The sequence below is a fragment of the Neltuma alba genome, unplaced genomic scaffold (assembly GCF_004799145.2).
Source record: "Neltuma alba isolate B1F8T4 unplaced genomic scaffold, ASM479914v2 tig00010542_pilon, whole genome shotgun sequence".
Lineage (NCBI taxonomy): Eukaryota > Viridiplantae > Streptophyta > Magnoliopsida > Fabales > Fabaceae > Neltuma > Neltuma alba.
In genome coordinates this window covers 75,881-101,304 of record NW_021635412.1, presented here as the reverse complement: position 1 = coordinate 101,304, position 25,424 = coordinate 75,881, and the positions used below count along the sequence as shown (strand labels likewise).

The 25,424-nt window shown below is 31.3% G+C and overlaps 1 protein-coding gene and 1 long non-coding RNA gene across 9 annotated transcripts; both read left to right on the top strand.

The window, feature by feature from the left end:
* The first annotated feature begins 16,789 nt into the window (after positions 1 to 16,789).
* Positions 16,790 to 18,696, top strand: LOC114756899 (uncharacterized). Its single transcript, XR_003741514.1, has 2 exons — positions 16,790 to 17,304; positions 18,245 to 18,696. It is a non-coding gene; the product is annotated as an uncharacterized LOC114756899 (long non-coding RNA).
* Positions 18,697 to 19,487: 791 nt separating this feature from the next.
* On the top strand, positions 19,488 to 24,877 carry LOC114756898 (ankyrin-1). 8 transcript variants are annotated; one of them, XM_028945863.1, is made up of 5 exons: positions 19,492 to 19,831; positions 20,157 to 21,143; positions 21,469 to 22,010; positions 23,834 to 23,905; positions 24,121 to 24,199. In XM_028945863.1, exons 2-4 carry the CDS (start codon positions 20,447 to 20,449, stop codon positions 23,861 to 23,863), a joined length of 1,269 nt encoding a protein of 422 aa, XP_028801696.1. In that variant the 5' UTR covers positions 19,492 to 19,831; positions 20,157 to 20,446; the 3' UTR covers positions 23,864 to 23,905; positions 24,121 to 24,199. The 8 variants fall into 8 exon arrangements, with proteins under 8 accessions (XP_028801690.1, XP_028801692.1, XP_028801693.1 ...); XM_028945864.1 differs by having other exon boundaries at positions 24,115 to 24,197; XM_028945857.1 differs by lacking the exon at positions 23,834 to 23,905 and having other exon boundaries at positions 19,488 to 19,831; positions 20,426 to 21,143; positions 24,115 to 24,877.
* The last annotated feature ends 547 nt before the right edge of the window (positions 24,878 to 25,424 follow it).

Sequence of the window (25,424 nt, the reverse complement as noted above, 5' to 3'; positions counted from 1 at the left end):
TTGGCTTCGGCCATGGTGGGTTGCCAACTATTATTTTCTTTTTTTTAAAATATTTGTTATTTTTAAAATATTTTTTTCTTATACAATATAAAAAAAATATGATGAAATTTTTGTCTTTCCTTCAAATACTTGATTAAAAACATCAAATAAATGATATGGGTAATTTTTTAATTTTTTAGATAGGATATAAAATATAATAGTTAATAATTAAAAAATAAATAAATAAATACATGCAAGTTAGCCCTCCTTGTGGGCTAGGCAGTGTGGTTAAAAGGTTCTGTTTGCTAGTTGGTTAGCTTTTAGTTAACCCTAACTCACTATTATTGATGGGTTCAACTCATATTACCAACTCTGCTTCACAGCACTTGGATTTTTCTACCCAAAACTACATCAATTTGGAGTAAAACAGTAGATGGTGAGTAGTGGCTTGAAGTGTTTTTTTGTTTTGTTTTTTGTATTCAAAATTTTGGAATATTTTTTCAATAGCACCTAGTATGTAGCATTGGACACCCCAAAATAATTTTCAAAATATCCAGTAATATGAATTTTTAATAATATCCAGTAATATTTTTTAGTAATGCTTAGTATCTTAGGTTTAAAGTGTATGTTGCTACTCAGAAAAATATTTTAAGAATAAAATTCCATTAAAAATACTTTAGCACTTCTATTAAAAAAACTCTTATGATGTTTAATGCCATAGAAATTATTTTAATATATTAGATGCCATTACAAAATATTTTAAAATATTAGATGCCAACTAATCAATTATACTCTTGAAAATTTGTAATACCCAATTCATTTAAAAATAAGTCGGTATGACATTATGATATTTAAATATATTCAATTAATGGGATTTGAATAATATTTTAATTGGGATTTGGGTATATTGAATTAAACGAGGAGTATCATTATTAAATGGGATTTTAATTAGAGGCTTAAATGAAAAAATCAATAATTAATTTTGAATTTGAATAATATATTCAAATATATTGAATTAAATGGGAAGTATCATAATTAAATAATATATCAATTAGGATTTAAATGAAAAAATAAATAAATAAATTTAAATTTTTATCTGTTCTTTCTAATTTTTGAATCTCTAATTTCTCATTTGAATGAATAAAAAAAATCACACTTTTATAAAAAGTGAATCCTGAGTTACCGTAAATAATATAATTTATTGGAATTTAAAATTTAATCAAATATTCTAATCCGTGTGATGCACAGGAGAAAAATTTCTAGTTATTCTTAAAACATGTAATATCCGGTTCTTTTAAAAATGAGTCAAGTATGATATTATGGGATCCAAATATATTTAATTAATGAGATCTAAATAATATCTTGATTAAGATTTGAATATATTGAATTAAATAAAAATCACTATAAATAAATAAAATTTTAATTAGATGCACAAATGAAAAAATTAATAATTAATTTTGAACTTGAATAACATCTTGATTAGGATTTTAATATTTTGAATTAAATGGGAAGTATCCTAATTAAATAATATGTCAATTGGACGACTAAATGGAGAAATAATTAATTAATTTTAAATTTTTATCAATTCTCTCTAAATTCTGCTTCTCTAATTCAAATTCTATTTGAATGAATTAAAAAACATATTCTTATAAAAAAGTAAATCTTGAGTCACCTAAAATAGTGTAATTTATTAGAATTTAAAATTTATTCAAATATGCTAATCCGGGCCGGGGGGAATTTTCTAGTTCTTTGGAAAAGAAAACAAGTACTACTCACTAACTACATTTTACCCTAAAGAGATGTTTGGATAGAAATAAAACTATGGTTTTAAAAATACTTTTATAATGTACAAAGTAAATATGTGGAGGAGTTTGTCTTGATTTGTAAAAAAGTGTTTCTGAGAAGTGTTTTTAGGGTTACCCAAACACCCTCTAAAATGATGTAGTTTTGCGGTAAATGAGAGCTATTAGATTAGTCTTCCTCATGCTTCCCTTGTCCACTTCAAACTTGTATAATCAGGGCATTGTCTAGTATGGGGAACATCAATCTAAAGTATTTGTACTACTACTTTAGTCTTTTTTAATTGTTACTTATAGAAAGGAATTTTGATTCTTTTTATTTGTCACTTGTACCATTTTTAATTATTTGTTTTCAATTCTGTCCCTCTTAATTAAGGGAGACAAATGTAAAGTTAAAGAGAGAGAATGGATGAGAAAAAAATATACTAGTTTAATAAGAGTAAAAGTGGAAAATTTTGTGTATCTAATAATTTTCTTGGTAGTGAGAAACTATTATAAGTGACAATTGAAAAGGACCAGAATGATATTTTGAAAAGAAGCTACCTAGGACCCATAAACCCTTTTTTCCCCTCTTTTTCTCCTTTTTTTTGACCTCGGCTTTTTGTCACATTCTTTATATTACTTTTATTTAATCTTTTTCATAAAAACCTTAGTTCCTTTTATAAGATCTCACTTGTGGTTGTCTAAATATTTAATGTGTTTTATTGTTGTTGTCACTAATTAATTCTATATATTACATTAATTAAAAAGTTTACTACGTTATCTTTCATACCTTTTTCTCTCTTACTTATCCCTTATAAATAAGGGCATGCTTGAGAAAAAAGAATCCATTTTTCACATTTTTATTACTTTTTACTAATTTTAATTATTTTTTTAAACCATATAATTTAGTTATCAGGCTCAGATAAAAAAATACCAGAGGGAGTATTTTTTAAAGAATGAGCTTACCGGCTTAGTAAGATGCAAATTGAAAACTTTGTTAATTTTCATGTAGAGTTAATTAATTATATTTAAACAGCTCTTTAATTCCGTTGGAAATATTGCAAATCACTTATGAAAGAAGTCATTAATTAAACTATTTAACATATAATTTGCAGTTTAAATTGAACTATAAATTAGATCTTATATTAAAGAGGAAGTATATAGTATTACATGAAATAATTGTTACATTCCTTTATATATATTAATTTTATTTAATGTAATTTTGTTTATATTTTTTAAAGAAGGGGGTTAATAAGAGAAAAATTAACACTTTGTTAATTTTCATATATTGTTGATAAGTTTTAAACCACTTTTTAATTCTGGTAAAAAAATATTGAAAATGACTTGTATAAAAGGTAAAGAAAGTAATTAATTAAATTATCTAACATATAGTATTATTCATGTGCAATAGACAAATAGCTTTTATATATATATATATATATATCCATAATTATATACTCCTTCCGTTCCTTATTATAAGAGACATTTGATGCTTATGACATGTTCCCATATATAAGAGACATTTAAAAGTTGTCTCTATTTTTTTGTATTGATTTCCTACTTTACCCTTATTTATTTTGTCTCCAACTCATTCTCTCTCTCCCTCCCACTTCTCTTTCTTTTAATAATTTACTTGTTCTCTCTCATACTCTCTCTCCTTATTAATGGGAGTATTATTGGAAAAAAACATTATACTTTTTACACATTAATTGTCTTCAACTAATTTTAACTGTTTTTTTATCAATGTAATTTGGTTATTTATCTCTTATAATAAGAAATGGAAGGAGTATATCATAGTGAATTTTTTTTTTATCTCCTTAACCGACAATGATGTCTTGCATATCAAAATAAGTTAATAAAGTTATACCACGTACAACAATTAGTTTAAACAAATCTTTAAAGCACTGCAACCAAACTAAATGCACAATATGTCTTTCTGTTTGTATGCATGATATCAGGCATCTCTTTTAAAGCTCTTTTTTTTTTTTAATGAATTAAAACCCTTTCCCTCCAATTTAAAAAAACAATAGAGCACCTAAAGGTAAAAGAATAAGGTGAAACATTATAGAAATTCAATTGGCACATGATAAAAAAAAAAAGGAATTAAATTGGCTAGATTATTAGTTCCTTTGTTTATGGATTTTTTTTAATCATGAATTTGTCTAAAAATAATTATAGAGAGGCGCGAAAGGCGCCATCTGGAGGGAGCTAGCCTTTGATTGATTAAAGTTGAACTGCTTGACATTTGGTTCCAAAATTATTTTCTTTTTTTCTGTATTTAATTATCCAGTTTAAAGGTTTACCCCTGATTTTATTTCTCAAATGCACTCAACACCTCAATTTTTTTAGTGTTGCAATTTCACATATAATCCCTTTTTTTTTTCAATTTTACTCATGGTTTTTTGGTACACTTGAGAAATAAGATTAGAGATAAAATTGCACCAATAAAAAAAAATCAAAAGTAAAATTACACTACTAAAAAATTGGGGTGCTCAATGCAACTAAGCATGCTGTCTTTAATTTTTCATCCACATGCCACCTTAGATTTATGACATCTTACTGTTATACAAGCATCTGAATCTTGGTACAATGGAAAAATACCATAATGCTTTCTTCGGACTCTTCCTGTTCTCTTGATAACGTGATACATTACACTTAGGACACTCAGTTAATAACTTATATTCCTTTCTAAACAAAATATAATCATTGGGACAAGCGTGCATATTCTTATAGCTTAGGCTGACAGAGTGCAACACTTATCTTACATCATACATTTTGCTTGGAAGCTCATTTTCCTTTGGTAGCATTTGTTTCATAAGTAAAAGCAATTTTGCGAAGCTTGTGTCACTTCAAATATTTCTTGCCATCAAGTTACACAATTTCATAACTGCAAACAATTTTGTGAACTCAATATAACATTCATACAAAGATGTCTCCACGTCACTTTTCAACCTCTCAAACATTTCTGGACAATCTTCAAGCTCCCCTTCAATCGTGTTGGCCATATCTTCAAGACAATCAGCTTCATATGTATTTGTGTTAAAATTAGTTGATCCACATCTTTCACTTTGCTTTCGACTACTATTACCCACATCTCTTGTCTCCCCCTACTTTGTCCAATGCTTATAACTTTGATCAATTCTATTAATAATTAAGTGGCTCTCACAAACTAATCGTAAAACCCTCTTTAGAAGGCAACATTTAATAGAAGGGTAAATAATGTGATTGCGATAATTGGCATGCTCAACCGTAAACTTAACAAAATATTCTACGTTGTCTCAATATTCCTTTAATAGTGGATTGGTAGACATATATTTCTTATCTATGGTCCCCATCTAATATTAAAATTTAGAAGAAAATGTGATCAGCAACTCAAACATGCTAAGCGAATTAAACAAAGATAGGAAATCAATGAGTCACCATTGATCACATGTTACCCTTTTTTAATTTTAATTCTACTATTCCAACTGTTAACAACTAGTAATTCTAGTCACTAACAACTACTAACTGAAATAAATTAAATCATATGCTATTCCATTTGAAAAAAAAATTGGCAGCATAACACTTAAAAATAAGCCTTTTTTAGGTTTTATGCCCTCTATTTGTAAACTTTCAAAAAATTACTAAATAGCAAACCAATAGCAGAGCAATATCATTATTAATAACAACATTCATAAAAGAAAAACAAAGCCATTTAATTCCAACCAACTTACACGGAAGTTTAGTTCTTCATAATAAAAATAAAGCCATTGAATTTAGAAACAATGCCATCTAAATTCAATCGTATCCCCTTTCAATTGAAAAAATTCAGCAGCATAATGGCTTAAAATGTGCACTTCCTAGGCATTGTGCCTTCTCTTTCCACTACTTTAGCTTCAAAAAATAAATTTTTCAACACTAAACGAGCAAGGCAATTTCAATTCACAAAATCTAACACCTAAAACTATCATCTATGCAAGTTTAATTAAATCTAAGTAACCTAAAACTATCTAAAACAATGCCATTTCCCATCATTTCTTATTCCCTTTCCCTATTCTTTTACATTCTTACCATTTAATGCTTTAACACATTGAAATAATCAAAATCCGCATTGAAATTAAAATAATTACAACCCACATTCAAGCAATCAGAACCCATATTCAACTTCAAACAATCAAAATCAAAACCCATGTTCAACCTCAAGCAAACAGAACCCACTTAAACCAGAACAACCACACATACACTTCAAGCAGCACGAAACAATGCCATTTAACAAAGAAGGAGAAGGAGAAGAAGAAGCCATGACCAAAGCAATACTAGCAGAAACAAACACGGACAATAGAGATTAGAGTGAACTGTGACGCAACATTGTGGAGAGAGAAGGAGACGAATCCACAGACTGCAAAACGCAATGAAGATGGAGGAGAAATCACAAAATCAATAGAAAAGTTTCAAACATCAAGTGGGGAAGGTAGGTTAGAGTGGTGGGAGGTTTAGGGAGAACATGCGAAAGAGGAAGGGCGCATGAAATTTGAAACTGAGTTCGAGCGAAATGTATCTAATTAGTGATTTTAAAACACAGTACTTGACAGTTATTGGATAAAACCGTCAAGTATTTTAAAAATACACTTGATGGTTTTAGTGAACAACCGTCAAATATTCCCATATGAAACAATACTTAACGGTTTTTCGATAAAACCGTTAAGTATTTCAAACAAAAACTTGACAAAACAACTGATACTACTACTTCCAGCAAGACCGAAGCCACCAAAATCACATCAGCAGAACAAGTTTCTGATCTCAACAACTGTACAAATATCACAATCACAAGCATAGAACAAAACTGCAGTGGAAGGTAAGATCGATGCCTTTGAAGGGAAGGGTGAGCAAATTGAGGCCGTACTAACCCAAAATAAAAATACAATCCTTCATATATAATTGAGAAAGTATTCTGACTATGTGTCAGTCTCATGATCAGAGACATTTGTGGAAAAGGCTTTAAGTATGTCTGTATGTGTCCTGCGCTTCTTTTAAAGACCAATGTAAAGTGTGATACCGTACTTCATATAGCAGCCAGGTATGGACATAATGAAATAGTGAAAAAAATTAATTGATTATGCTAAAGCTTATGAAGTTGGAGCTGAAAAAAACTTATAAGAGCAATAAATGATAAGAAGGACACGGCCTCGCATGAAGCAACTCGTTATGGTCATGGAGAAGTGGTGGATGTCTTAATAATGGAAGAACTAGCTAGATCACTCATATTTTCGTAAAAATGTCAATGATTAAACTCTACTTTATATTGCTGTTGAGAGACGATATTGGGACGTGGTAGATACAATATCGGATAAATGTGATCACCACAATATAATGGCCCTAATGGAAAAACTACTTTGCATGCCGCGGTCCTTCATGAAAACGCAGGCGATGCAGTTTTTTTTTTTTAAATGATTTTGTAATTTATCATTTATAATAATTTTTCATTTATACATCTAATTTATTAGGAACAAAACCACAACAACAAAAAAAAAAAAACCGAGATGCTTAAAGATAAAGTTGGAAGCTGTAAACTTTATGATGTTATGGAATGAAGGACAATACAAGAACTCAAATAAGCTTTGTGATGAAATTGGATCGAGTAAACTTAAGAGACTATATTGGTATTAATGCTCAGGGGCGCATGATTGGTGGTTTGTAAATTAAGATATTTGTTTTATAATTTAATTTTTGAATGCCCATAAAGGGTTTGATGGATTGAGTGAAAGAGTATCATTAGATGTTTTAAAAATTATGAGGAACTTCTTTTGCTTACTTGAACATGTTAGTGGTGACATTGAATCACTTATGGTGCAAGGATTGTTTATTATTGAAATTGAGAGCTAGCTGATGATAGGTAACTGTAAAAGATGTGAAAATATAGGTAGTTATAGATCGTTATGGCTGTTAGGAAGTTTAGGAAGTTAGGGAAGTATGCGTTAGATATGGGAAGCCATTAGTCAGTGCCTATATAAATAGAAAAGTATGCAATCAAGATGCTACGCGTAATCTGACCCAAGTTATATTCTGTTGATACACCTCGTCTCCCTCCGTCTCTTCTCTCTTCTCTTCTCTTGTTCTCTTCCTCTTGTTCTCTTCTCTTCTTCCCTATTTGTCTATACTTATGAAACATTAACACTTCAAATTTCAAGAGTGTTCATGTGAGAAAGCAGTTAACTATTTTTAGATGAAACGGATGGTGTTTAATTTGATATTATCTTGACAGGAATAGTATGGAAGTTGTTGACGATAAACTTGTCAGCAACAAAACAAGCAGATGAAAATGGTTGGGCTTTACTTCACTTCGTAGCACTTTGTGCATATCCAGCTGTGGTAGAGTTGCTGGTAAGAAAAGCTAGAAGCACGTCATACATGAGAGACAACAAGGGAAGGACGACTCTTCACTTTGTAGCACTTCATGAAAATTCATATGTGATGAAAAAGATACTAGAATTGTCTAGATTGCTATGAACTGGTGGATGAAAAGGGCTTAAATGCCCTTCACTACACTACACTACACTGCAATGGGAGAAAGGGATTTCCTAGATGGAATAAACCATATTGTACCACTAATAAATGAGTTGTGCAATGAGAAAGATAATGATGAGAACACATCACTTCACCTCCTTGCCCGTCAAGCTCCCGAATGGAAGGACATCAATTATTATCATCCTCTTCTGGATCCACAGTGTGTGAAAGTGGACACAATGGCATGCAATAATTTCCGTGAAAGTGCTCTTGATATTGCTGTTTATGTTGTGCCTCCAGATTTAGCTAATGAGGTAACAAGAAATAACATCTAGCTCGTTACTAAACATTAAAAAATATAACATGATAAAGTACTTTTATGTGTTACGTGGTGCAGAATACAATGTTGAAGAAATTGATAACTATTGGAACAGGTTGAGAAGACGAGTTCTAGGCACTACTACCAAAAAAAAAAACAACGATGCCATTTTACGAAGGTTAAAAAGAAAAACGCCGTGAAAAAAAAAATTAGTGGCATTTTTGAAATTATAAGGAGTGATTGTTCACATTTTATGACGATTATTAATTTAATCACTGTGGAAAGATCTTTTAACAGCGCCGTCAAAAGATCTTTCCACGGTGGTTTTTAATATAACCGCCATAGAAAGTTTTAAACTAAATCCTATTGCCCGTTTTCGTTTTCACAGTTTCATAGTTACACAGCGTCGTGGTCCCCTGGTCTATCCCACTACCCAAACTGCATTTTCTGGCAAATCCTTACCTTTTACTGTCATTTTTGGTCTTCCATTTGCCGCCTTTTTGCTTGCCGCCATCTTTCGCTGATCATACTCATCTTTTCTTGCGTTTTACTCTTCTCCCATTACGTGAGTTTCCTCTTCATTCATTCTTTTCTTTTTTTTCTTATTGTCTTGGATGTTTTGATGATATAAATCTCTTATATATCAAATGAGTTGATTGGTTTCACATGTTAGACATTTTGCATTGTTTCTTTTGAGTTTCTTGTATTTTTAAGGGGTTGGTTGATGCATTTGGAATTAGAAAACCATAATTACTTCCTATACACTACATTAGAAACTTGTTCAAGGCTTCAAAGTTGATTAATTTTTAATTTTGTAATTTTTTAATAATTTTATGATATTTTATTTTGAATTTTTGTCAAATTTTTGTGATAAACTTTAATATTTACCAATGAAAAATCTTTAAGTGTTCTGGCCAATTTTTTTTTTGGTTATGAACCTTGATTGATGATAAAGTGTTGTTTGAAATTTCATGGCAAATGGATATCATTTGTGTTCCCATTTTGGATTCAGAAGTTTTAACTTTAAGAGAGTATCTTTTATGCTGAGAGTTGGTTGATGATATTTGAAATTAGATAAATGCAATTACTTCTTATACACGGCATTAGAAACATGAAATCTTCAAAGTTGATTAGTTCTTAAGTTTGTAATTTTTTAAAATAATTTTTTGATATTTTATTTCAAATTTTTGTAATAAACTTTGAGATTTACCAATAAATAATCTATTAAGTGTTTTGGCCAATTTTTTTTTATGAACTTTGATTAATGACAAAGTGTTGTTTAAAATTTCATGACAAATAGATATCATTTGTGTTCCCATTTTGAATTCAGAAGTTTTAGTTGGAAGAATCTTTATTTATTGGATTGGTTTGAAATTGCTACTTTCGTTTTGTTAGTTATAGTTGTTCAAATGTATCTTGTATTTGTTTCTTATATTATTGGTTAGTTGATTGATTTATTTTTTTATCGTTTAAATAATTTGGGATTCGTTATATTTAAGGAGAAATTCTGTAAAAAATTTTATAAAATAAAAATGAAATTCCCTTAATTTGTAATTAAGTGTTAGTTAATTTTAATTTATTGACTAACACTTAATTATTTTATTTATTTGAATATTTAAATTAAGTAGTTGGAATTGAGCTTAATAACTATGCTCATTAACTCTATAGAACAATGGATCGTACTTGGATGAAAGTTAGGAGAATAGCAAAGAATACGAGGATGGGGTTGAAAGGTTTTTTGAGTTTACTCAAAGAAATGTCCCCAGTAAAAGAGATGGCTTGTATTTTTGTCAATGTGTCGAATACTTAAACAATAGTCAGTGGAGTATTTTTGAGATAAGAGAGCATCTTATCTGTGATGGGATAAATTTGAGATACACAAATTGGACATAGCATAGCAAAATTAAAAAGACTATGCTATCTGGAAAGGATAAGATTGTTTTGGTGATAGAATTTTGGACATGTTCTGTGACATAAAGTATGAGTCCTTTGCTCATATGGAAGCTTGTGTAGTGATGTAGAGATGTCTTTGTACCCAAAGTGTAAAGATGATTACACAAGGTTGGCAAGCATGTTAAAATTGATGAATTTGAATGCAAGAAGTTGGACCGATGCTAGTTTCACTGAATTGCTCGAATTGTTGAGTGATATTCTTCTACAAGGGAATTCACTTCCAAAAGGAATGTATGAGACAAAGAAAATTGTGTTCAATGGGTTTGGACTATGAGAAGATACATGTGTGCCCCAATAACTGAATATTGTTCAGAAATGAGTATGAAGGGTTAAATAAGTGCCCTAAATGTGACACTTCAATATGGAAAGTGAAGAAACATGATGGTGCTATGATGAGATGACCAAGATCCTCCTTTGAAGGTATTGTAGTATTTTGTAATAATACCACAGTTTAAGCATTTATTTTCTAATGCTACAAAAGCAAAGAACTTGAGATGGTATTCTGATGAGAAAATATGTAACAAAAAACTTCGTCACCTCGTGGATTCTCCTTAATGGAAAGCAATAGATCAAAAATTTCCTCAATTCAGTAGTAAGGCAAGAAACCTTCGACTTGGGCTTTGTAATGATGGAATTAATCTATATGGTAATTTTAACACCACACACAGTGCTTGGCCGATTCTCCTCGTAATTTAAAACTTACCTCCTTGGTTATGTATAAAAAGAAAATATATCCTGCTATCTTTAATGATCTCAGGACCAAAACAGCTGGGAAATAATATTGATGTGTATCTAGCACCTTTGATTGAGGACTTGAAGAAATTATAGGAGGAAGGTGTTGATGTATTTGATGCATATAAACAAGAGATCTTCAATTAACATGCCATGATCTTCACTGTAACATCCTAAAAATTTGAACCTGGTAGATAAGGGAATTAAAATAGACCAGGGGCCAGTTAGTGTAGAGGGGACATAGTTCTCCCAAGTTTTGAACGAAAACCCAGATAGTGGCTGGGCTAATATATATTTCCCAAAAATTCCTAGAAAATATTGTAAAATAGAATTAAGGGTCAAGAAAAAGTATTTGAGGCCCTAAAGGAATTATTGAAAGAAAAATAAATTAATATAAAATTTTCTACATTTTCAGGAATTTTTTGTTACACTAAGTAATAGTAACCAAAATTAATTATTTAAAATATTTAGAGGTCTCAATAATTCTGAAAAAAATATGAAAAAATTTCTTAGAGGATTTACATAATTTATAAAATTGTTCCTGACTTCAAATAATGAGTAGGTTAGCTTTAATAATATTTAAAGGGAATTATTGTTGGTAGAACATCAGTTTCGTTGGAAATAGAATTTAAAAGATTTCAGAGTGATTAAATTTTGAGAAAAATCATGAAACTTTGCTACACTAAGAGAAAGCTAATGATACATTGAGATGAATTTTCTAAGACAGTAGATTAGACAGGATACAGGAAAAATTCATCCGCTACTGCACCGGTAATTAGTATAATGTCAGAATACCCGGGGAAACGTATTTTTCTACAAATTTTTTCAGCTCAAATGGCTCATATATCACTCCTAAAATGGCCCATTTACAGGGAAATAAAAATAAAATGGGTTTTCTAGAAGGTAATTAAGAGGAATTAATCATGAGAAGTTAGCCAAGATTAGGCTAATTAATTTTGGCATGACATAAGCATGTGACATCATCACCATGACATCATGTGGACAAGTAACAAGATCATGTTCTTGAGGCATAGGATTTGTCCCTTATTTTTGGAAAAAAATGGAGGGCTAGGATTTGTCCACCTATCCCTTATAATTTTGTTGAAATTTAAGGGCTAAGAATTAATCAAATTGCTACAAATACACCCTCCTACACTCATGAATTTCAGCCAAGAGGACCTTTGGGGAGACCTTGTTGCTATTGAAACAACACAATGAAATATGTCCTCCCATCACTATACTCCTCCTTATGACTCCTTGACATGGACCCGGACCTTATGTGCTAAGCAACCCGGCTAAAGTTCACCCTACTCATATCAAGTGAAAGGGCCCCTCCTACACCTAAGCCGCCCAAGCATGGAGCCATGGAAATTAGTAGTGTAAGCATGCTGTGTAGACTTTAAGAACAATTATCCACCACATAATAAATCCCAACCTCCATGCATAGTCACAATATAAATTAAAAATATCAGAGTTCTTTAAACAATGTACAACAGATTTTCATTTTTTTAATAACATAATATTAGTATATCATATTCAACAAAACAAGAAAATAGAATTTCTAATAAAATACAATTCATGCATAATTAGATCGACATACTTTCCACTTTATCAAAATTTTTTATATGAGAAAATACATACTTTATTCATAGACATACTTTGACAAATTAATTTGAGAAAATAAAAGCATAGTAAATACTTTACGATCCAAAGCATACATATAAAATAAATTAATCTCAATTACCTCAACTCGAAGTTTAACTTTACTTGAGAAATAAGAGTACGAATTACAAACTCCGAAACGCAAAATAATCTACACAACAATATAGATACAATTTAATATATAGAAATAAATAATTTAATTATATAAAACTTATTATTAATATATATATTTACTACCCATAATTATAATTCTAAATTAAAATTCTCAATCATTTATTCTAACATCATTTAAAATTTTTCTCACTGCAAACAATCATTTAAACCACAAGTTTACCTAAAATTTTATTTTATTTAATTGTATAAAATTCTTAATTTATAAGTTAAGCTTCAAATTTCAAAAATTCTCTAATAATATATTCTCAGTATTTTCAACATTCTAAACTAATTAAAATCTTAATAATATATCAAAGAGCCCAAACAAATTATTTAACTCAAATTTAATCGGTATAAGTGTCACATATATATATCTGAAATAAAAGGTTTTCAATTAAAATTTAATTTAAAGTTCTAAAAGCAACAAATTGATAAATATAAACTGATTAAAATTAACTACTCATTTACCTTTAAATTTTTATGGTCGTCTATTCTCAAAATTCAATACTTACTCCATATCTGAATCCTAATATTTTCTTTAATCACCATAATTATATACCCATTAGGTAGATCTAGTTGAGTAGAATAATTTTTATAAAGGAAGTTTTGTGATTAGGAGTAGTTTTACCTACCAAAAATAAATACTAAAGCCTAAAGGAGGAGAAAAATGAAGGAGGACGACGAGGAAAACGCATTTTCTGCAACATGTAATGTAGTTAGGAGCATATTACACACAATGATCCCATGTGATAATTGAGACAATTAAGGTTTACGACCCTATTGTAAAAAATGTTTTCTGTAATCCTTTTATTTCAATAAATCAAGTTTTCGGTAAATACTCTTTACTCAAGTAATTACATGGTAAAATTTCATTTATCATGAATTAATTTTTCTTTTTCAAATATATTTAAATCATAGGAATACAAATTAGAATGTTACATGTAGCATATATGAAGATATTGAGATGAATGTATAAATTATAAGTAGTCATGTTTAGCCTTGGCCTTTATTAGAATTTGGTCTATACATGCTATGACATCCAAAAATTTAATTTGAGGTTTAGAGTTAATTAAGCTTGGACTAGCAAGAAAAATTGAGCTATTAAGTAGTTGAAATTGGAAGTTTGAGGCTTAGAAATACTAAAATTGATAGTTGGAGGCCATATCTCTAAACCTTTTTGAGTACTCTTGGAAGTCGGGCATTTTCAAGGGCCAAATGATCTTACTTTTAAGTGATCCATTTTGTATTGGAAAATAGACATCTCAAGCCTTCTAAAGAGGCTTAGTTTGTAATTTTTGGAGATTCATAAAGCTATATATGAATTTTTGAAGTCGGCCCTTTTTGTCTGTGTTGTTTGTTAGATGTTCGCTGTAGCGAACAAAATAGAATGTTAATTATGTTGTTTGCTAGATGTTCACTGTAATGAATGCGTCAAAATCTGGTTTTATAAACCAGTTGACAGCTGCCAAAAACAAAGGGGAGTAGGAAGAAGATTGATTGGGCTCTGTTAGGGCTTCATTGTTTGGCCTTTAAAGAGTATTTTTGAGCTTCTTAACACTCAAGTGAGCTTCCTAGATTTTTGAAGAGCAAAGTTGTGAATTCTTTATGTTGAATATAGAAAGCTAGGAATATTGTTCAAGCTTTTACACACACACATATATATGTATATTTTATATGCACCGAATTGGTATGGGTTTAGAATGGGGGAATGCTAAAATAAATAAATTTGTTATCTTCTCCTTTGAAGTTTAGAGGAAGGAAAAAAAAAGAAAAAAGAAAAAGACTTATTAGGATGAATTAGTCAAAGTTGCATTGAATGAATTGTTATGGAAATTCTTGTATAAGTTTTTATTTGGGAGAAACGTTTTGATTTTAGGACATTGGGGAGAATGAGGAGCAAACTTAAATCATAACTGTATAAACTGAAACAATGTATATGTTGGGAGCACAGCAGGTGAGTAAACAGCATCCTATGATATTTTTATAAATGATATGGTTTTTCAATATATCATATTTTAAAATTATATTATCAATTTTAAGTAATACTTGTTGAAAGCGAGTTTGTTGGAATTATATCATTTGTTCTTGAGATTTGAATGTTCAAATGAAATAACAATTTTATTTATGGTTAGCTGCTTGATAATTTTATATCTTTTCAGTCTTTACAAGTTTTTATGCATGAAAATTCAATAGAAATATTTCAAGATGATTTTTGTGAAATGTTTTATTTTTATGTGAGCTATTATTAATTTAAAAGGATTTGTTGACTCATGGAACTTGAAAGAAATCAATTGAGATTTTGTAAAACTTCATGCTGGGGTCTTCTTTTATTATATATGTTTTACTAACTTTTGTTATTAAAGAAATATATTTTCTGTTGCAAGTGGCTAATTGACCCTATGCATGCTTGAAACATTTTTGAGAGGACTAAATACAGAATGCTGGTTACTAACAGCAGTATTGATAGCCCTTGGGGTGCCATGTTTGATATCAAGTTCGCTTGTTATTTGTGGCTTTGGCCATGCTTGTTATTCGTGACTTCGGTCGTGTTTGTATTTGTGGGTTCAGCTACGCTTGTTATTTGTAACCTCGACTATGCTTGTTATTCGTGGCTTTGACTGCTCTTGTTATTTGTGACTTTTGTTGCGCTCATATTCATGGCATCAGCTGCATTGTTATTCGTGACTTTGACTGCACTTGTTATTCGTGGTTTTAGCTGCATTTGTATGGGTGCGCCATGGTTAACATTGAGCTCGCTGGATATTCGTGGCTTTGGTCGCGCTTGATGGTTACCTGCCCTCGTGGACTGTGTATCTACGCTTGTTGCTTATTTTGTTGAGGTCCTCACTTGAACAGGGTTTTTCACACTATTTCATGATCTGATTTTATAAGTTGTTTAAATATTTAGTTATTCTTGTAATCATGAAGTTCTTTATATAATTTCTTTTATGTCTAAATAGCTTACTCAAAAATTTAAAATCATTGGTAAATCATTTTACAAAATAATGTCTGCATAATTTGTTATTTCATCATGTGTTTATCTTATTTTTATTTATGGGATGTTATTCACAAAAGGGGAAAAAAAACCAATTTTGGCCTCAAATAACACCACTGACCCTGCATCTCCAGTTGAACCATAAGGGATTTCATTGCTAATCAAGCTTGGAGATCTTTTCTTGGAGGAATTGGTAATCCATGGAAATCTAAATTTACACTTGTAATTACTTTTATAACTTAGATGCTTCATGTAGCTTATATGCAAGATCCTTATTTTCAGTTGACATGTTGGTATTATGATCATAAGGAATATGTTTATATATATATATATATATATATAAATGAATCAGAAATGGTGTATGTCCTAGAATATTATATCAATCATGATATTGTGAAAGAAGTTATAATGATTATGTTACATAATTATTTATATGTTTTAAGGTTTAAGGAATGTGAATTCTATCATATTCTGTGCCGGTCACTCCTTAATTTTCGGGATGTGACAAGTAGACTATATAGTTGTTAGCAAGGTGAATTATTTTCATGCCATATTAAAATGTATATACTCCTGTGGTTGTTATTTATTTTGTAACTTAGATGTTGCTTTTTATTGTTGTTGAGTGTTGTTGGAGATTCTTCTACATTTATAAATATCAATTTATAAGTAAGACAAATTAGTTTGGATAAAAACGATGAATATAAATAATTTATCATAATTTAGTAACTTTTTTAATTTTTCCAAATTAGTCAACTGGGTTTTATATTAAAGATTAGAAGTAGTATTAAAATGTCTTTTTAACAAAAGAGGCTAAAATGAAGGGGGAATCAAAATCAAAATGGGAATGAAAAATAAAATTAATGTGCTTATTTTACCGTTTCTCTAATCATCCCCTAAATACTCTTAACTAGTGGCTATCACTTTACTATTACATTTTAGTTTCACTCCTGCAATAGTCTTGGTATAATTTGTGTAGTACTAAAGAGCAACATAGTGATGATAATTAAAATTATAACGAGATTCTTCCACTAGCTTGTTTGCTAACATATTGAAAAGTTGATTACAGTAAACTACTACCTCTGGTCCTAAAAGTAGATCTTATATTTAGAATCGGAGGTGGGAATTTGTGACTGTTTTTACAGCCTTGTGTCTCCCCAGGAGAACTGATGTTCAATTCTTGCCAGAAAGTTCTGAATCCTAAACTTTGTAAAGGGATCATGGACAAAGGAGGTGCAATGCCGGGAGAGGTTATATAATATTTGACATGTTCTTTGAATTTGTGTTGTGTGTTTATATATATATATATATATCTGTGTGTGTGTGTGATGTCTGGCTATTGTTTGACCCTATAGGAACATTTAGATGTAACATCGTACTATTACAAACTATTTTCTGAAGCCTTTGCTGGTTCATCTCTAGCTTGGTGTCTGATTAACTTATGGTCAAGATGACTTCTTAAAATAGTTGCATCATATATTGAATACTGATGTTGATTATCTCGTCCTTGTGTTGTTATATTAGACCCCTTTTGCTCAAAGCAGCTCAACAGAACTGATTCATTCAGCTTAGGCATGAACAAATGATGTGTTCTGTGTGATGTTTGGCATCCAAGTTATGTGATGCCAAACTGACTTCTCTTCCTTGAATAGCCGCTTTGGCTCAACATGTGATGTTTGGGATGGCTTCTGAGAAAAAGAGCTTCTCAATAAAAGTTGAGTTGAAGATGAAGAAATTTCCTTTGACTTTAGGCCTTTGGCTTTTGTTTAGATGTGAATGTTTTAAAACTGATTTTCAGTATATCATCCAAACAAGTTTATGCCAAACTAACTTTTTTTTTGTTTTTGGGGTTAATAAAAGCCTATCCAAATATAAATTACATTATGCTAATTAACTTTTATCTCAACTTGAGTTTGCAAATCCCAGTTAAAAGAAAAGTCACTTTTGCCAATGTTAATTCAAATAAGCCCCGATCATCCAAAAAGTAGCTTTATAATTGACTGCAGCTATGTTGTTCGGCGTAAAATGCTGTCTGAACTACCTTCTGAAATCATGTTAATTGTGATGCTTGCCCTTCATCATCCTAAATGTCATTAAATTTTGTGGCCAAGTAGGACGACATTAAGTTTTATGCTGCTACATCGAGCCATATTCTTGTTACGCATGTGCTGAGTTACAAGCTCATTTCAGGTGGCATAATCACCCAGACCCGCTTTAAGTCCTGATCAGATGCGAAGTTTTTGGGGGATGGCGATTGTTGCAGCCCTCTTTTGAGCCAACCAGCATTGGCTAGTTACAAGGAGGAGGCTGAAGATGACGTGAGAAATAAAAGAAACGGGGTTCAAAGTTAAAACTTGTATCCTGCACAGTTATTCCTGGTAGAAAATTTGGCTTCGCCCACAGAATCTATTAAAAGAAACCCCATCAATGGTTATTGTTATATTATACTCCTCCGAAGGTTGTCCCGAGAAGCCTAGCTATGACTTATGACAATAGTCCTTCCATCATTAGGAGGAGAACTCACAGTAATTAAAAGCAACTCCTAAAGCTGTATGTCTTGGTGTGAATATTTTACACAATTTGAATTCGATCGTTGCAGGGTGGTGTCACGTTGTTCATGTATAAATCAATTACCTCTGCCAGATCTCTTCAAAATGCTCTGAGTCAATGCACTAAATAAACTAGATGGTGCTGTCCCGTGCGTTGCACGGGGAGCAATTACTTTAAATGAGAACCTCACCTAAAATAATGTCTCTTTACACTTAAAAAAAAAAAAAAATCAAAGTGTTAACGCTACAACCATTGAAGAAAACACAGGACTGCTATTGAAAAAACTGAGCTCCCTCTCTCTTGTATCGGGCGGTTCAAGCTTTTCTTTTATGGCGATGCTTCCACTTAACATTTGGAGAGCATTTTATTTGCAGTTCTCTAAGTATCTCCGAATAGATTAAATTGGTATTTGGCTCTCTCTGTTTTTTTTTCCCCTCTCTAACCACGTCCCACCACGTATTGATGAAAATATCTGATATTGTAATTAGGATGAATATCATTACTTAGTAAGGGGGGAAAAAATCTCTATTGGGCCTATAATCCACAACATATGACGAAAATATCTAAAGCTAAAAAATGCGTAATTTCCAGATGCTTTTCATAGTGCTTAATTATACTGTACAGCGTTTTTTATTTTGGCCTTTTTTATACTGTATCGTTTGGCCTTAACTTCAAATGCATTGATCTTATGCTTGAGCTATTTCTCAATTATCTTCTCTTTTCTCAAACCTCCACCACACAAAGGACCCTTATAATAGGTTCATGCCATATGCCGACACTGGTCCAATATTACCCAAATTAAAAGCAAAGGATATTCTTTTAATTTTTGTGGTCAGCATTGTACATTACGATATATCCGGCTTTTTGTGCTTAAAAGTCAGAATTGTGTTTTAACGATATTCGTTACTGACCTATCAAAAAACAGAACTGTTTCGGAGTTAGTTGTTGTGGATTAGATTAAGATAAGATATAGCTCCTCCCCACTTACCTTTCCTTTAAAAGTAAATGATAAAACCCTCCCATTGCTCTCGTCCTTGTTTCTTTATAAGTTCAACCACCACTCAATACACTTTACTCTTCTACCTTCTTTCAACCACTCCATACAATTTCACTCTTTCTCATTCAACTCTCTCCCCCTCACTCACACTACTTCCACAAATTCATCTGAAGAAGTAAAGAGCTACTGTTTCACCCTTTTACAAGGCTCCCTCAACAGCTATTTTTAAGGTACTTAACTACTTATATTACATCTACACAAAATAAGATCACATGGTTTTTCAGTTTGATGTAGCTTTATGTCTTGCTATATTGATATTGCTTAGAAGATTGCATTATTTCTTTTTGCCCTTGTTCTTGCTCTTACTTTTATTCTTGTTGGAACATTTGGACCTATTTTAAGTTACAAAAGCTGTGGTGCCGTGGCTGTCATAGCTGAAAATGTATATGTTGGCTAGTGTGGGATTAATTAATTTCAGATCCATAGGGACAATTTCTTATAGCAGCAAGAAGCCAAATTTTATGTTTGAATTCTAATCCATCTAATTGGCAGTAGGTCAAGGACTCAAGGCTGACTCAATTTTACTTGATTCTCGCCCATGCAGTGGATAAATAATTAATATTCCATGGGTATGATAAATCACACGCCACAGATCCAATCCTTCATCCGTAATTATCATTATCTATGTCTGTTTTAGTGTTTCCAAAAATATAGAACTTGACTTTAAGAAAAAGGACGAAGAAAGAGAGATATTCGGCATATAGTTATATTGTCTGGCATAACCAAAATACAGAGGTTTCATTTTTGAGGGATTTTATAAACAGTTTCAGTGAAAAAGGAGTTGGATGGAGATAACAGCCGATAATGCTAGCTTCAGCAAGACAGAAGCCACCAAAATCACGACAGAACCTGTTTCTGATCCCGACAACTACACAATTGTCACAATTACAGGCATGGAACCTGAGTTTCACAAAGCTGCAGTGGAAGGCAACATCAATCTCTTTAAAGAGAAGGGTGAGCCAATTGAGTCCATACTAACCCCAAATAAAAATACAATCCTTCATATACACTTCACGAAGTACACTGACAGTGTTTCAGAGAAATTTGTGGAAGAGGTTTTACATATGTGTCGTGCACTTCTTTTGAAGACCAATGGGAAGGGTGATACCATACTTCATATAGCAGCAAGATATGGACATCATGAAATAGTGAAAAAATTAATTGCTTGTGCTAGAGACTCTGATATTTATGAAGTTGGAACTGAGAAAAGACTTATAAGAGCAACAAATAATAGGAAGGACACGGCCTTGCACGAAGCAGCTCGTTACGGTCACAATGAAGTGGTGGATGTCTTGATAAAGGAAGAACCAGATCACACATATTTTGGTAAAAATGTTGATGATGAGACTCCACTTTATATTGCTGTTGAGAGACAAAATTGGGACATGGTACATACAATATTGGATCAGAGTAGTTCACCACAATATAATGGCCCTAATGGCAGAAATGCTTTGCATGCCGCAGTCCTTCATGGTGACACAGGTATTTTATTTTATGACTTTGTAATTTATCATTTAAAATAATTAATCTTTCATTTATATACCTAATTTCCTAGGAATAAAACGACAACAACCAAAATTAACTAACATGCTTAAACTAACTTTTCTTTTGAAAAAAAATGAAATAACAACTGATATAAACTCTCTGAAATAATTTAACAGAATTGTTACTGATTATTTTAATTAAATTATGATAGTTACGATTGAAATTAACACTTCAAATTTGAAAAGTGTTCATGTGAGAAAGTAGCTAATTATTTTTAGATGAAATGGATGGTGTTTGATTTGATCTTATCTATATATGACAGGACAAGTGCGGAAGTTGTTGACAAGAAATTTATTAGCGGCAAAAGAAGCAGATGAAAATGGTTGGGTTCCCCTTCACTTGGCAGCACTTTGTGCACGTCCAACGGTGTTAGAATTGTTGGTAAGCAAAGATAGAGGCACAGCATACATGAGGGATAACAAGGGAAGGACGGCTCTTCACTTTGCAGCACTTGCAGATTCAGTTAAGATGAGAACGGTATTAAACTATTGTCCAGATTGTTATGAATTGGTGGATGAAAAGGGTTTAAATGCTCTGCACTACATTACAATGGGAGAAACTCATTCCCTACGACTATTAAAACAAATCATACAAGATACACCGCTAAGCAACTTGTGCAATGAGAAAGATGATGATGGGAACACACCACTTCACCTTCTTGCCCGTCAAGCTCCCAAACGGAATCGTTATCATCCTCTTCTGGACCTACAATTTCCAAAAGTGGACACAATGGCATGCAATAAATATGGTCAAACTGCTCTCGATGTTGCTGTTGATGTTGTGCCTCCAAATTCAGCTGATGAGGTAACAAGAAATAACATCTAGCTAGTTATTAAAAATTAAAAAAGAAGACACAATATAAGGATTTATTTTGATATTTTGGGCATTTGCATGCACGCTTCTACTTTTCCTAAATACCATGCTATCACTACCAAAAAAAAAACACACTTTCAAAAGTGACAAAAAAATTTGTCATTGAAAGTCTTCAATGATGACTTTTTTTGTTGTCGTTGAAAATAACACTTTCAGTGGTAACTTTTGAAGTTGCCGTTGAAAGCCTTGATAGGTACGCTATCAGAAAGTTGCCACTCAAAGTTAGACTTTCAGTGGCAGTATTTTTTGTCTTCGCTAAGAGACAATACTTTTAGTGGTAACATTTTGAGTCACCACTAAAACCTATACTTTCAGTAGTGATTTTTTACGGTTACTGATAAAACTCATATTTTGGGTAGCGACTTTTTCTGTCACCACCGAAGATCATACTTTTAGATGGCAGCGATATTTTTTAGTCATCCCCAAAGGTAAGACTTTTAACTACAATTGTTTTTATGAAAAATGGGTATAATTTTTTTTATTTTTTGTTTCGATATATTATTTGACATATTAAAATATGAAATATGTTATTTATCATAAATAAATAAAATAAGGTAGTGAGTTTCTATTTTCATGGAAATTTTATGCATAAATTGATACTTTAATTCAAAATAAATGATACATCCACACAATTAAATATTAAATCAAATGAGATTTTTATGTCCTCTCACACCTGAATTAAGATAATCCTATAGATATATTAGATATAATCACATTTTTTGTCGAAATAATATATTTAAATATATTTATATAATGCTAAATGATTTTTTTAATAGTATCTTGAAATATAATACGTATCATATAATATAATATTTAATTTTTTGCTAATTTATACTTAAAAATAAACATCATAAGAATTAAAAACATATTATAAAATTTATCAATAATGTTTTCAAAAAGTATGCAATACAATTTTTTTTAATTATTTTTATATATTAAAAATTTATCTTTATATCTATAAAATATATTTTAACTCATTCACTAATATTTTATATGAATATTAAAAATATGACATAAGAAATTAAAATCATGATTTTACATTAATTATATAAAAGAATGTTTTAAATATTATATTAATATATAATTTAATATTTGATTTCATTTTAATATAGAAATTAATATATGTGTGTGTGTGTCTGTGTGTGCGTGTTAACTTAAATACATGTGTTTAATTATTAGATTTATGTACATCACACATATTAATAGAGATTTATACATTATGAATACATGATGTTAACAATAGAATTTGTGCCGCGACTGGTGGGGTTTCATTTCAGCTTCCGTGTAACAACACTCACATTATAACAAGTAGGTCCCAGGTTCGAACTTGGGTGCAGACAACTTGTGAGAAACTGAAAGTGGGGTGGCAAGTGATGTGGTGTCATGCCGTGAGGGTGATGTGTGGTGATGACATGGCATCATTTTTATGCCACTTTCAGTGGCAACAAATGTCACGCCTAAAGATAATCTTCAGCCATGGCTGTTTTTACTACCATGGGAGCTAAAAGTACTTTTTAGCGGTGACTCATTTTGTCGTCGCTGATGTGTATCAATAATAGTCGCTATAGCGGTTACTTGGTGACAACTTTTTGTCGTTACTAAAAATCAATTCTTTTACAGTGTATGAAGAGCAGTACTTTTATAATAGAGAATGATAGAATAAAAGACAATATAGATATGTCATGTGTTTAAGTTATTGTTAAAAAAAAAATTAGAATATTCATGTATTAATTTTGTTCGATTTGAATTTTCAGCTATCACACTCTAAACGAGTGCTTTTATAATGAAGCCTTAATACTGACACATACCATTCTTCTTCAAGTTTGGTAAGCTAAGAGACCGAGCTATTCGATTTCGTATTGCTTTAATCAAGGCTGTGACGTCTTTTAATAGGTCTTGCACTAGTTTGATTTGGTTTAATCTAATTGCATTGATCATATAGAACATTAGTGAATGCAACTTACTTATTTAACATTTATAAGTTGAATCTAATTAAAGGTTCATGCAAAGATGAAAGACTTTTATGCGTTACAAGGTGCAGAACACAATGTTAAAGGAATTGAGAGCTATTGGAGCAAGGCTAGGAGGACGGGTTCTGGATAAGCACCTTAAAGAGAAGAAACAAGAGAAGAGGTATGATTTAGCAGTTGGTGAAGAGGAGAAACAATATAAAACAAATGGTGTATCGAAAAAATACAAGACAAATGATCAAGATCGTTTAGCTGGAATGGCAACCACCCTCTCTGTAGTGGCAACTTTAATTGCAACAGTAACATTTGCAGCAGGATTTACGTTGCCTGGGGGATTGTTTCAAGAAGGAGAACATCAGGGTTCTCCCATATTAGAGTATAATGCAGCTTTCATAGCATTTGTTCTCACAGACTCTCTCTCATTTGTTCTCTCTATTTCTGTTGTTTTTTTCCTATTTTTCTCATCAGCTCTAGCAAAAGAGAAGGATGCGAAGCAGGAACTCTCTGAATTCCTACTATTTAATTGTGGGTATTTAACCATGGTGGCAATGGGATTCATGATCACGGCATTTGGGACAGGCATATATGCTGTCCTGGGGGTTTCCAAAGGCTTTGGTATTGTCACTCTCTTTATTGTTTTGTCCTTTTTCTTCATTATTGCTATAGTTTTTAAGAAAGCCTTTTTTGGAGTACCGCAAAAAAGTGCGGAAAAAAGTCTTGAACAAGATTTAAAACACGGGGTGGAGTCCTATGACAATAGAGAAAGTGATATCCAACTGTCCCAGATTGTTTGAATCATTGTCAACAGAATTCTATTTATTAGTTTTACTTCATGCATTTTATGTATATACTTTTCTTCCCCAAGTGTTACTCGCACATTACACACACGCATACATACATACATATATATATATGTAAAAGGTATAATAGTCAATGTGAGATATGTATTATGAAGGTAGGCACCTCTTCTGCTCTATAACAAGTAGTAAGAGGTCGATGATTTGAAGGTTTCAGGGCGTGTTTGGTAACCTTAAAAAATGCTTCTCAGAAGTACTTTTCCGCAAAATGAGGCAAACTCCTCCACATATTTACTTCGTAAATCGTAAAAACACTTTTGAAACTATGGTTTTGTTTCCATCCAAACACCCCCTTAGTCCTCTTGTGACAACACACAGAGCATACAGAGAGAGAGAGAGAGAGAGGAAGCAAACGTTGCTTAAAAATATTTATACAGCATCTCTCATAAATTTTTACTTCTTTAACTTAATTTATTGACAGATTTTGGGGGATCTACTATAAATTAAAGACAATCCTACACACACACACTCCGTAAAACATATTCAATTAAAATCTGTCAACTCTCCGGATATTTGCA